The sequence below is a fragment of the Salmo trutta genome, chromosome 15 (genome assembly GCF_901001165.1).
Source record: "Salmo trutta chromosome 15, fSalTru1.1, whole genome shotgun sequence".
In the NCBI taxonomy this organism is placed as follows: Eukaryota; Metazoa; Chordata; class Actinopteri; order Salmoniformes; family Salmonidae; genus Salmo; species Salmo trutta.
Genome location: NC_042971.1, coordinates 55,322,542 through 55,335,075, shown reverse-complemented (window position 1 = coordinate 55,335,075; position 12,534 = coordinate 55,322,542). Strand labels below are relative to the sequence as shown.

The 12,534-nt window shown below is 45.5% G+C and overlaps 1 protein-coding gene across 1 annotated transcript in view; it reads left to right on the top strand.

The window, feature by feature from the left end:
- Positions 1-12,534, top strand: part of LOC115149378 (exosome RNA helicase MTR4) — a 64,239-nt gene that overhangs the window by 10,246 nt on the left and 41,459 nt on the right. Inside the window, exons 11-13 of the mRNA XM_029692200.1 lie at positions 5,703-5,782; positions 7,421-7,531; positions 7,822-7,923. Coding sequence (XP_029548060.1) covers positions 5,703-5,782; positions 7,421-7,531; positions 7,822-7,923 — 293 coding nt within the window. The remainder of the gene's footprint in view (positions 1-5,702; positions 5,783-7,420; positions 7,532-7,821; positions 7,924-12,534) is intronic.

Here is a 12,534-nt window from a genome sequence, read left to right as displayed (position 1 = left end):
TGTCGGGGGTGTGGCGTCTGTCGGGGGTGTGGCGTCTGTCGGGGGTGTGGCGTCTGTCGGGGGTGTGGCGTCTGTCGGGGTGTGGCGGGGTGTGGCGTCTGTCGGGGGTGTGGCGTCTGTCGGGGGTGTGGCGTCTGTCGGGGGTGTGGCGTCTGTCGGGGGTGTGGCGTCTGTCTGGTGGGTGGGTGTCTGTCTGGTGGGTGTGGTGCCTGTGTGGGTGTGGTGTCTGTATATGGTGTGTGTGTCGTGTCTGTGTGGTGCCGTGTCTGTATGGTGTCTTTATAGTGTGTGTGGTGTCTGTATGTGTGTCTGGGGGGGTGTGGTGCCGTGTCTGTGGTGCCGTGTCTGTGGTGCCGTGTCTGTGGTGCCGTGTCTGTGTGGTGCCGTGTCTGTGTGGTGCCGTGTCTGTGTGGTGTCGTGTTTGTGTGGTGCCGTGTCTGTGTGGTGTCGTGTCTGTGTGGTGTCTTTATAGTGTGTGTGTGTGGTGTCTGTATGGTGTCTTTATAGTGTGTGTGTGTGTGTGTGTGTGGTGTCTATATGGTGTGTGTGTGGTGTCTGTATGGTGTGTGGGGTGTCATTTTTTTGTAAAAAGGTATTTTGAAATCTACCAGCCACAATGTTCATTTTAACTGTACATGTAACTCACTGCTCTCTCTCCTTTTGCTGTCTTTGTGGTGTGACTAACAATACAAAGTAAATCCACTGATTTGAAGGCAGAGCATGTCAGCCATGGGCTACATAAAAGCATGCCACTCAATACTGGACTACGCAACCTTTCTGTGTGCAGATCTGTCCCAAATGGAACCCACGAGTCAGAGTATGTTCTGCATAGCTGGTCGAAAGTTCACGCTTTCGTGTGTGATTTGATTAAGTCAGTTAAGTGCAGGAGCACCAAATGTTCTCTGTTCACTGGCCAGACTAGGATGGCTGCGTATCCAGCGAGCCGACTCCTCCAGCAGACATCAATATACCCCATTGTGCTTTCTCGGCTGCTTTTAGATCTCTGCTCCACTTACAGTGAAGAAATGCATTATGGGGTACTGCCCAGTCAGTCTCTGAGGGGGGAGAGACAACACAGTGTAATGATAAAGATGATGGAGTAGATAAATCTTGGCTTGACCCTACAGAGGTTTCTATCCCTCTATCCTGACCAGAGGCTGTGTGTACTAAAATAACAAATATTTTGACATTCTTCCTCCCTTTGTTGTTGCGTTGCAACACACTGACGCTGATACATCTTGTGAAAGATTTTGTTTACACAACCAATTTTGGTAAGCCGTGTGTGATGTGTGGTTTACGTAGAAGGTTTTACAATTCCTCTCTCTCTCGCTCTCTCTCTCTCTCACACTCTCACTCTCTCTCACTCAACCTGTTTATCACCGTAGCAGTTCTGTAATGGCGCCGTAGCAGTTCTGTAATGGCGCCGTAGCAGTTCTTTAATAGCACCGTAGCAGTTCTTTAATAGCGCCGTAGCAGTTCTTTAATAGCGCCGTAGCAGTTGTTTAATAGCATCGTAGCAGTTCTTTAATAGCGCCGTAGCAGTTCTTTAATAGCGCCGTAGCAGTTGTTTAATAGCGCCGTAGCAGTTGTTTAATAGCACCGTAGCAGTTCTTTAATGGCATCGTAGCAGTTCTTTAATGGCATCGTAGCAGTTCTTTAATAGCACCGCAGCAGTTCTTTAAAAGCACCGTAGCAGTTCTTTAATAGCGCCGTAGCAGTTCTTTAATAGCGCCGTAGCAGTTCTTTAATAGCGCCGTAGCAGTTCTGTAATAGCGCCGTAGCAGTTCTGTAATGGCGCCGTAGCAGTTCTTTAATGGCGCCATAGCAGTTCTTTAATGGCACCGTAGCAGTTCTTTAATAGCACCGTAGCAGTTCTTTAATAGCACCGTAGCAGTTCTTTAATAGCACCGTAGCAGTTCTTTAATAGCACCGTAGCAGTTCTTTAATAGCACCGTAGCAGTTCTTTAATAGTAGCAGTTCTTTAAGAGTAGCAGTTCTTTAATAGTAGCAGTTCTTTAATAGTAGCAGTTCTTTAATAGTAGCAGTTCTTTAATAGTAGCAGTTCTTTAATAGTAGCAGTTCTTTAATGGCGCCGTAGCAGTTCTGTAATGGCGCCGTAGCAGTTCTTTAATGGCGCCGTAGCAGTTCTTTAATAGCGCCGTAGCAGTTCTTTAATGGCGCCGTAGCAGTTCTTTAATAGTAGCAGTTCTTTAATAGTAGCAGTTCTTTAATAGTAGCAGTTCTTTAATAGTAGCAGTTCTTTAATGGCGCCGTAGCAGTTCTTTAATGGCGCCGTAGCAGTTCTTTAATGGCGCCGTAGCAGTTCTTTAATAGTAGCAGTTCTTTAATAGCGCCGTAGCAGTTCTTTAATAGCGCCGTAGCAGTTCTTTAATAGCGCCGTAGCAGTTCTTTAATAGCGCCGTAGCAGTTCTTTAATAGCGCCGTAGCAGTTCTTTAATAGCGCCGTAGCAGTTCTTTAATAGCGCCCTAGCAGTTCTTTAATAGCGCCCTAGCAGTTCTTTAATAGCGCCCTAGCAGTTCTTTAATGGCGCCCTAGCAGTTCTTTAATGGCGCCCTAGCAGTTCTTTAATGGCGCCGTAGCAGTTCTTTAATGGCGCCGTAGCAGTTCTTCAATGGCGCCGTAGCAGTTCTTCAATGGCGCCGTAGCAGTTCTTCAATGGCGCCGTAGCAGTTCTTCAATGGCGCCGTAGCAGTTCTTCAATGGCGCCGTAGCAGTTCTTCAATGGCGCCGTAGCAGTTCTTCAATGGAGCCGTAGCAGTTCTTCAATGGAGCCGTAGCAGTTCTTCAATGGCGCCGTAGCAGTTCTTCAATGGCGCCGTAGCAGTTCTGTAATAGCGCCGTAGCAGTTCTGTAATAGCGCCGTAGCAGTTCTTTAATAGTAGCAGTTCTTTAATAGCGCCGTAGCAGTTCTTTAATAGTAGCAGTTCTTTAATAGCGCCGTAGCAGTTCTTTAATAGCATCGTGATAAGGAGCAGCACTGTTGTAGTTTGGTCTAAGTTGTAATTATTGAAACAGAGCTGCTGGTCTGTTTTCAGGTTTAGGCAAATCCAGTGTTTCTTTAACTCTGTCCTCAGGACTCCAAGGGCTGCACATTTAGTTTTTTTGCCCTAGTAGTACACAGCTGATTCAACTAATCATCCATCTTTAATTATTTAACTCAGCTGTGTAGTACTAGGGCAAAAAAACAAAATGTGCAGCCCTTCGTGTCCCCAGGACGGCAAGGATTGTAGTAATGCTATTGAGGATCATAGAGAGAAGGGAGCCACGTGAGTCAGTCTTTCTCTTCTCTCTCCCTCCTGACCCCTGGCCAGCTTTTTCTCTTTCCCCTCCCCCTCTAATGAACTTCTCTGGCTGGGGTTTAATCCTTTATGACACATTGTTTCTGGGCTGTGTTTCTGGAACTGTCAGGCATGGCTTTTCCTCTGACACTGGCCCTGGAATCAACCAACCAACAGCATCACAGACTGACTGGCTCTATGATGAGTAGTCACATGTTGAAGTGTCTGCTGCTGTCTAATTGACTGATAAAGTGTCCCGTTGTTAAATAAGTAGTCTATCACTTCACTAGGCTACCAAGAGAATCAGACTATGATAAATGGTCACATGTTTCAGTTTCTCAGGCTGACCTGGATGTCATCTGTTAAACTGTGTGGTGTGGTGCCTGTATGGTGTCTGTATTGTGTGTGGTGTGGTGTCTGTATTGTGTGGTGCCTGTATGATGTCTGTGTATGGTGTGGCGCCTGTATGGTGTGGCGTCAGTATAGTGTCTGTAGGCGGTGTGGCGCCTGTATGGTGTGGCGTCTGTATAGTGTCTGTGTATGGTATGGTGTCTGTGTATGGTGTGGCGCCTGTATAGTGTCTGTGTATGGTGTGGCGCCTGTATGGTGTCTGTGTATGGTGTGGCGCCTGTATAGTGTCTGTGTATGGTATGGTGTCTGTGTATGGTGTGGCGCCTGTATGGTGTGGCGTCAGTATAGTGTCTGTGTGACGCCTGTATGGTGTCTGTCTGGTGTGTGTGGTGTCTGTATAGTAATGTGACCAGTGCGTCTAGTATTTCTATAGCGGTGAGAACACTTTTATATTTGAGTCATTTAGCAGACTTCCTTATCTAGAGCAACTTACAGGAGCAAATAGGGTTAAGTGCCTTGCTCAAGGGCACATCGACAATGTTTTGCCAAGTCGGCTCGTGGATCTAACCAGCGACCTTTTGGTTATTAGCCCAATGCTCTGCGTGGCCAGTATGTGGGTGTGTGAGGACACCAACCATAAGCCCGTTCTCCCTCTGGTTCTTTCATCTCCACAATGTGTGTTTGTCTGTTTGGAACCTCTGTGTTAAGACATGTGTATATTAAATAACTCTTGATGTATTTGTCTGTGTGATGGACTCTGTGTGACTCTGTGTGAGCGTGCATGTGCACACGCCTGTGTGTGTGTCTACGAGCATGTGTGTTTTCTAACGAGTTTAACCAGTGCCAGAGAGTTGATGTCCGCCCCACAGGCTGTGGTGTGCGTGTCTGTTTGCTCGTTGGTGGCCGTGTGAGACTGTCCTGACACTGCAGTGTGGGCTAGGACTCCAGGGAGCAGGCGGACCATGACACTACCCCACTATGACCACTTCCACCAATAACCTAAGGAACCATTACTCATGTCCAAAGCCAGAAGGATTCCAGCCCTGGTTACATTTGTAAGCAGCCGGTTGGGTTCCGAAGGAGAGGAGAGGCGCACTCTCCCATACCGGCATACACATGGGCCTGCCTACAGTCACCGTGGAGTGCAAATACAAGTCATGTATTTGAATATGAAAATGGCTGTGGGTTATCATATCTGCATGTATTTTACTCCTGTTTGCCTCAGTTCCTGGTCTGATCCATCAGACTGTCTATCACAGCATGTACTTTTACATAGTCTGCGCTGCAACATTGTTCTCAGACAAAACACTCACTACCTGTCCAGTCAGAGGGTCCTGTGTGGCTGTCTGTAGAGCGTGGTGTTTGCAACGCCAGGGTTGTGGGTTCCATTCCTATGGGGGACCAGTACGAACATGTATGCACTCACTACTGTAGTGGCTCTGGATAATAGTGTCTGCTAAATGACTCACTACTGTAGTGGCTCTGGATAATAGTGTCTGCTAAATGACTCACTACTGTAGTGGCTCTGGATAATAGTGTCTGCTAAATGACTCACTACTGTAGTGGCTCTGGATAAGAGTGTCTGCTAAATGACTCACTACTGTAGTGGCTCTGGATAAGAGTGTCTGCTAAATGACTCACTACTGTTTGTGGCTCTGGATAAGTGTCTGCTAAATGACTCACTACTGTAGTGGCTCTGGATAATAGCGTCTGCTAAATGACTCACTACTGTAGTGGCTCTGGATAATAGCGTCTGCTAAATGACTCACTACTGTAGTGGCTCTGGATAATAGCGTCTGCTAAATGACTCACTACTGTAGTGGCTCTGGATAATAGCGTCTGCTAAATGACTCACTACTGTAGTGGCTCTGGATAATAGCGTCTGCTAAATGACTCACTACTGTAGTGGCTCTGGATAATAGCGTCTGCTAAATTGACTCATGTAAATGTTGAAAGCTGTTGAGCTTTGGAGTGGTGGCGGAGGTGGCACTACACACGTCTGATGGTCAACCGTGTCACTTCATATGCACATGTCCCATTTGTTTTTCCAGATGAGGAGAAGCAGCTTGTAGAGGAGGTGTTTAACAACGCTGTAGACTGTCTGTCTGACGATGACAAGAAGCTGCCTCAGGTGGGTCGGTTGATTTGAATATCATTAAATATACACACACACATTGAAAAAAGCCTGATTTGCTTGTTTGCAATACATCATGCTGTTCTCACTTAAATCAGTGATTTTGTTAGCCTTCTGGCACCTTGTAAGCCATTTAAAACTTTCCCCCATTTCCTTCAGCGACCACACAGCCATTTCATGCACGCCACACAGCCATTTCATGCACGCCACACAGCCATTTCATGCACGCCACATAGCCATTTACAGCCATTTCATGCACGCCACATAGCCATTTACAGCCATTTCATGCACGCCACATAGCCATTTACAGCCATTTCATGCACGCCACATAGCCATTTACAGCCATTTCATGCACGCCACATAGCCATTTACAGCCATTTCATGCACGCCACACAGCCATTTCATGCACGCCACACAGCCATTTCATGCACGCCACACAGCCATTTCATGCACGCCACACAGCAATTTCATGCACGCCACACAGCCATTTTATGCACGCCACACAGCCATTTTATGCACGCCACACAGCCATTTTATGCACGCCACACAGCCATTTTATGCACGCCACACAGCCATTTTATGCACGCCACACAGCCATTTTATGCACGCCACACAGCCATTTTATGCACGCCACACAGCCATTTTATGCACGCCACACAGCCATTTTATGCACGCCACACAGCCATTTTATGCACGCCACACAGCCATTTTATGCACGCCACACAGCCATTTCATGCACGCCACACAGCCATTTCATGCACGCCATAAAATGTCAATAGAGGAAGAAGAAATGTCTCCTGTCATGTTGAACTCTAATAAAGTCTGTGTGAATTGGGTCTCCTTGATGTGTGGTCATCCGTGACTATTAGAACTCTAACACACGAGCCACAGCAAAGAGCAACGTGAAGCGCTTGTTCTGAAATGGTTCAGCTTGGTGACATGCTGAGATATTTTGAGGTTCTGAAAGTGGATTCTTTATAAGAGGGAGCCTGTAAAAGTTTCCACCACTCTGTGGTTCGCGCTAGTGGTTTTGATTACAAACACACACAGTATTTCCTTATTTCTCTATCCCTTTATACCGTTAGTTCAGGCTCTATAGGATTCGTTCTCCTGTGGTTGTTTCTGATTGTGTAGTTTTAGCAGGCAGCCTAGCGATTAAGCAATTGGGACAGTAACCGAAAGGTTGCTGGTTCGAATCCTTGAGCCGACTAAGTTAACCTGTCGACGTAATCCCTTGAGCAAGGCACTTAACCCTAATTGTCCCTGTAAGTCGCTCTGGATAAGAGCATCTGCTGAGTGACAAATGTAAAATTGTACTGAGCGGTGGTCGTTGGTTTATAGTGTAGTAGAGCTGTCAGAAGGCTGCTGCATTTTGAAGGCTGGCTCAGAGGGTCTGTTAAAGGTCACAACCATGTGTGTGGCTCTGCTAGGGTCAGAGGAGGACAGAGAATTTATATTCTTCACATGGATGGTTGGCTTAAGCTAAAAAATAAAATAATGTACATTTTGATCTGACATCGTTGTATGGCTTCACTGATTTCTAGATTGTCCTGTCTTTGACATATGTTAGTGTGTCTTTAACAAGAAACGCGTTTATATTAATCAAACGACTGATTATTATTGCTTTGTTTCCAGGTAGAGAATGTTCTACCACTACTGAAGAGAGGTATAGGGATTCACCACGGTGGACTGCTCCCCATCCTGAAGGAAACCATTGAGATCCTCTTCTCTGAGGGGCTAATTAAGGTAGGCCTTGCCGGTCTGGAACCTACCTGGATCTCACTTTAAATTATACAGAACGTTGTCATTCACTAGAAACCTTTTCACGCTGTCCCTCCCACCCCAAACATACTGTGCTGGCTTTGATATTGTCCTTTCCAGCACGGTTCCAGCAACTATTATGGATGCAACCAGACTAGCACAGTACACCTCGGCTAATCTCAGCTCAATAGGGTGAAAAAGCTATAGCCATTCCTGTGTGTTTTTAAATTGGAGTGAGTTTGCTAAATGTGATGTTGTTGATCCTCTCTCCTCAGGCGTTGTTTGCCACAGAGACCTTTGCCATGGGCATCAACATGCCTGCCCGCACCGTCCTGTTCACCAGCGCACGCAAGTTTGACGGCAAAGACTTCCGATGGGTAACACACCTTTTTAATAAGCCAGGCTTCCGCTGGGTAACACCTTTTGATGAGCCAGGCTCCCGCTAGGTAACACTCGTTTTGATGAGCCAGGCTCCCGCTGGGTAACACTCGTTTTGATGAGCCAGGCTCCCGCTAGGTAACTCGTTTTGATGAGCCAGGCTCCCGCTGGGTAACACTCGTTTTGATGAGCCAGGCTCCCGCTGGGTAACACTCGTTTTGATGAGCCAGGCTCCCGCTGGGTAACACTCGTTTTGATGAGCCAGGCTCCCGCTGGGTAACACTCGTTTTGATGAGCCAGGCTCCCGCTGGGTAACACTCGTTTTGATGAGCCAGGCTCCCGCTGGGTAACACTCGTTTTGATGAGCCAGGCTCCCGCTGGGTAACACTCGTTTTGATGAGCCAGGCTCCCGCTGGGTAACACTCGTTTTGATGAGCCAGGCTCCCGCTGGGTAACACTCGTTTTGATGAGCCAGGCTCCCGCTGTGTAACACTCGTTTTGATGAGCCAGGCTCCCGCTGGGTAACACTCGTTTTGATGAGCCAGGCTCCCGCTGGGTAACACTCGTTTTAATGAGCCAGGCTCCCGCTGGGTAACACTCGTTTTGATGAGCCAGGCTCCCGCTGGGTAACACTCGTTTTGATGAGCCAGGCTCCCGCTGTGTAACACTCGTTTGATGAGCCTGGCTCCCGCTGGGTAACACTCATTTGATGAGCCTGGCCCCTGCTGGATAACACTCGTTTTGATGAGCCTGGCTCCCGCTGGGTAACTCTCGTTTTGATGAGCCTGGCTCCCGCTGGGTAACTCTCGTTTTGATGAGCCTGGCTCCCGCTGTGTAACACTCGTTTGATGAGCCTGGCTCCCACAAACCTGTGATTGTACCACGTTGGTAAAGACAGGGTCACTCCATTATGTCAGTGACTGACTGGGACCTCATGGGGACATTTATCTTAATTTTAAGTTTCATAACTCCCTGGAATGATTAATAGCCTTAATTAGGTTAAACTCAATACCCACGTGTCTGTGAGTAATTCCTGCTATGTTGCAACCAGACTGACAGATGAGCCCAGGGTTAACTTCATGTAGTGCAGCGCTCTTCTCTCTGTCTAACAAGTCATATTTAGGGTTCATCATTTCCGGTGTGTGTGCATTGACGCCTTTATAAGGCCACAGAGGGAGCACAGAGGGAGCTTGGAGTCTCTGGCGTAAGATAAACAGCCACGTATTGTTTATACGAGGAGCTGGGGGCCATGGGGCCGGCCGTGAATCAAGCTGTTGGGAATGAAAGGGCCAGATCATTACACCCCTGGCTCGGAGAGGGATAGGGGGGAGAGAGGGAGAAAGGATGAGGAGAGAGGGAAAGGGAAGCGGCTGTCCAAGAGGCTTGCGAAGAACATCTGGTGTGGTTAAACTGGTGCCAGAACACCACGCATGCAGTCAAGGCTTCCCTTCTCTCCCCCATCTCTCTTTCCCTCCCTCAGTAACAAAGCAGAGAGCAGAAATCCAGGGCCTCTTCGTGGGGTGACTGCTCCCTCTTATCTCTTACCATATGCTCGTCTTTCTCCATCCCTCCTTCCTTCCCTTCCCCCTCTGAGATTTATGAGGAGAGGACCGTCCAGAGCCAGTCTTATAATCAGGACCTTATGATGTAGAGCACCAAAAATGCCCAAGAGATTATGATTGAATCTGCATGACGAAGGTATCAACAGAGTTGTTCGGGCTAGTTTCGTGGCAGAGAATGTTTATACAGTTAGAGATGAAAGAAAATCTTTTGATTAGCCTAATCAGGGCCATGTGTGTCATGCAGCGTTAGTAAAGCAGAGGGTTTTAAAGCCAAGGGGCAAATCAAGGCGTTCCAGCTCTCCTCCATGTTAATGTTCTGAAGAGGTGTTGCAACGCCAGGGTAAAGTTTCAAGTTTTACTACTCGCATGTATGGGTACACATGGTATACACCGTCCAACGAAATGCTTACTTGCAGGTTCCTCCTCGACAATGCAACAGCAAAAATTAAAGTTAAGAAAACGATCATAAAGTAAATGGCTCAGTAGAATATAATAAACATTTTAGCATAAGTATCAAATCAAGTTTTATTAGTCACATGCGTGCCTAATACAACAGGTGTGGACTTTACAGTGAGAGGCTTATTTACGAGCCCCTAACCAACAATGCAGTTAAAAAAAGAATAAGAAATGAATGTAACAAGTAGAGGTCGACCAATTATGATTTTTCAAAGCCGATACTGATTATTGGAGGACCAAAAAAGCCGATACCGATTAGTCGGCCGATTTTTTTTTTATTTTTTTATTTTTTATTTTTTTTTATTTTTTTAAAAATTTATTTGTAATAATGACAATTACAACAATACTGAATGAACACTTATTTTAACTTTATATAGTACATCAATAAAATCAATTTAGCCTGAAATAAATAATGAAACATGTTCAATGTGGTTTAAATAATGCAAAAACAAAGTGTGGGAGAAGAAAGTAAAAGTGCAATATGTGCCATGTAAGAAAGCTAACGTTTAAGTGCCTTGCTCAGAACATGAGAACATATGAAAGCTGGTGGTTCCTTTTAACATGAGTCTTCAATATTCCCAGGTAGGACGTTTTAGGTTGTAGATATTATAGGAATATTTCTCTCTATATGATTTGTATTTCATATACCTTTGACTATTGGATGTTCTTATAGGCACTTTAGTATTGCCAGTGTAACAGTATAGCTTCCGTCCCTCTCCTCGCTCCTACCTGGGCTCGAACCAGGAACACATCGACAACAGCCACCCTCAAAGCAGCGTTACTCATGCAGAGCAAGGGGAACAACCACTCCCAAGTCTCAGAGCGAGTGACGTTTGAAACGCTATTAGCGCGCACCCGCTAACTAGCTAGCCATTTCACATCGGTTACACCAGCCTAATCTTGGGAGTTGACAGGCTTGAAGTCATAAACAGTGCAATGCATTGTGAAGAGCTGCTGGCAAAACGCACGAAAGTGCTGTATGAATGAACGCTTACGAGCCTGCTGGTGCCTACCACCGCTCAGTCAGACTGCTCTATCAAATCATAGACTTAATTATAATATAATAACACACAGAAATACGAGCCTTAGGTCATTAATATGGTCGAATCCGGAAACTATCATCTCGAAAACAAAAGGTTTTTTTCTTTCAGTGAAATACGGAACCGTTCCGTATTTTATCTAATGGGTGGCATCCCTAAGTCTAAATATTCCTGTTACATTGCACAACCTTCAATGTTATGTCATAATTACGTAAAATTCTGGCAAATTAGTTTGCAACGAGCCAGGCAATGAACGCAAGAGCAGTGACACAATTTCATGTTAGCAGGCAATATTAACTAAATATCAAATCAAATTTATTTGCCACATACACATGGTTAGCAGGTGTTAATGCAAGTGTAGCGAAATGCTTGTGCTTCTAGTTCCGACCGTGCAGTAATATCTAACAAGTAATGTACCAATTCCACAACAACTACCTTGTACACACAAGTGTAAAGGAATGAATACGAATATATACGTAAAAATATATAAATGAGTGATGGCCGAACGGCATAGGCAAGATGTTTTTGCATGGTATGGAGTACAGTATATACATATGAGTAATGTAGGTTATGAAAACATTATATAAAGTGGCATTGTTTAAAGTATGCAGGTTTAAAAATATATACTTGTGTATTGATTTTAAAGAAAGGCATTGATGTTTATGGTTAGGTACATTGGTGCAACGAAAGTGCTTTTTTCGCAAATGCGCTTGTTAAATCATCACCCGTTTCTCGAAGTAGGCTGTGATTCGATGAGAAATTAACAGGCACCGCATCGATCATATGCAACGCGGGACACGTTAGATAAACTAGTCATATCATCAACCATGTGTAGTTAACTAGTGATTATGTTAAGATTGATAGTTTTTTATAAGATAAGTTTAATGCTAGCTAGCAACTTGGCTTCTTGCTGCCCTCGCGTAACAGGTTGAACAAGCCATGCAGGCTTCTCGTGGAGTGCAATGTAAGGCAGGTGGTTAGAGCGTTGGACTAGTAACCAGAAGGTTGCAAAAACGAATCCACCCTGAACAAGGCAGTTAACCCCCGTTCCTAGGCCGTCATTGAAAATAAGAATGTGTTCTTAATCTGACTTGCCTAGATATATAAAGGTGTAAACATTTTTGTTATAATAATAAATAAAATCGGCAAATCAGTGGCCAAAAATACCGATTACCGATTGTTATGACAACTTAATCGGTCGACCTCTAGTAACAAGTAATTAAAGAGCAGACGGAAAATAACAATAGCGAGACATATACAGGGGGTACCGGGTAGTTGAGGTAATATGTACATGTAGGTGGAGTTATTAAAATTACTATGCATAGATAAGAGAGTAGCAGCGATGTAAAAGGGGGAATGCAAATAATCTGGGTAGACATTTGATTAGACATTGAGGAGTCTTATGGCTTCGGGGTAGAAGCTGTTTAGAAGCCTCTTGGACCGAGACTTGGCACTCCGGTACCGCTTGCTGTGCGGTAGCAGAGAGAACAGTCTATGACTAGGGTGGCTGGAGTCTTTGACAATTTTTAGGGCCTTCCTCTGACACCGCCTG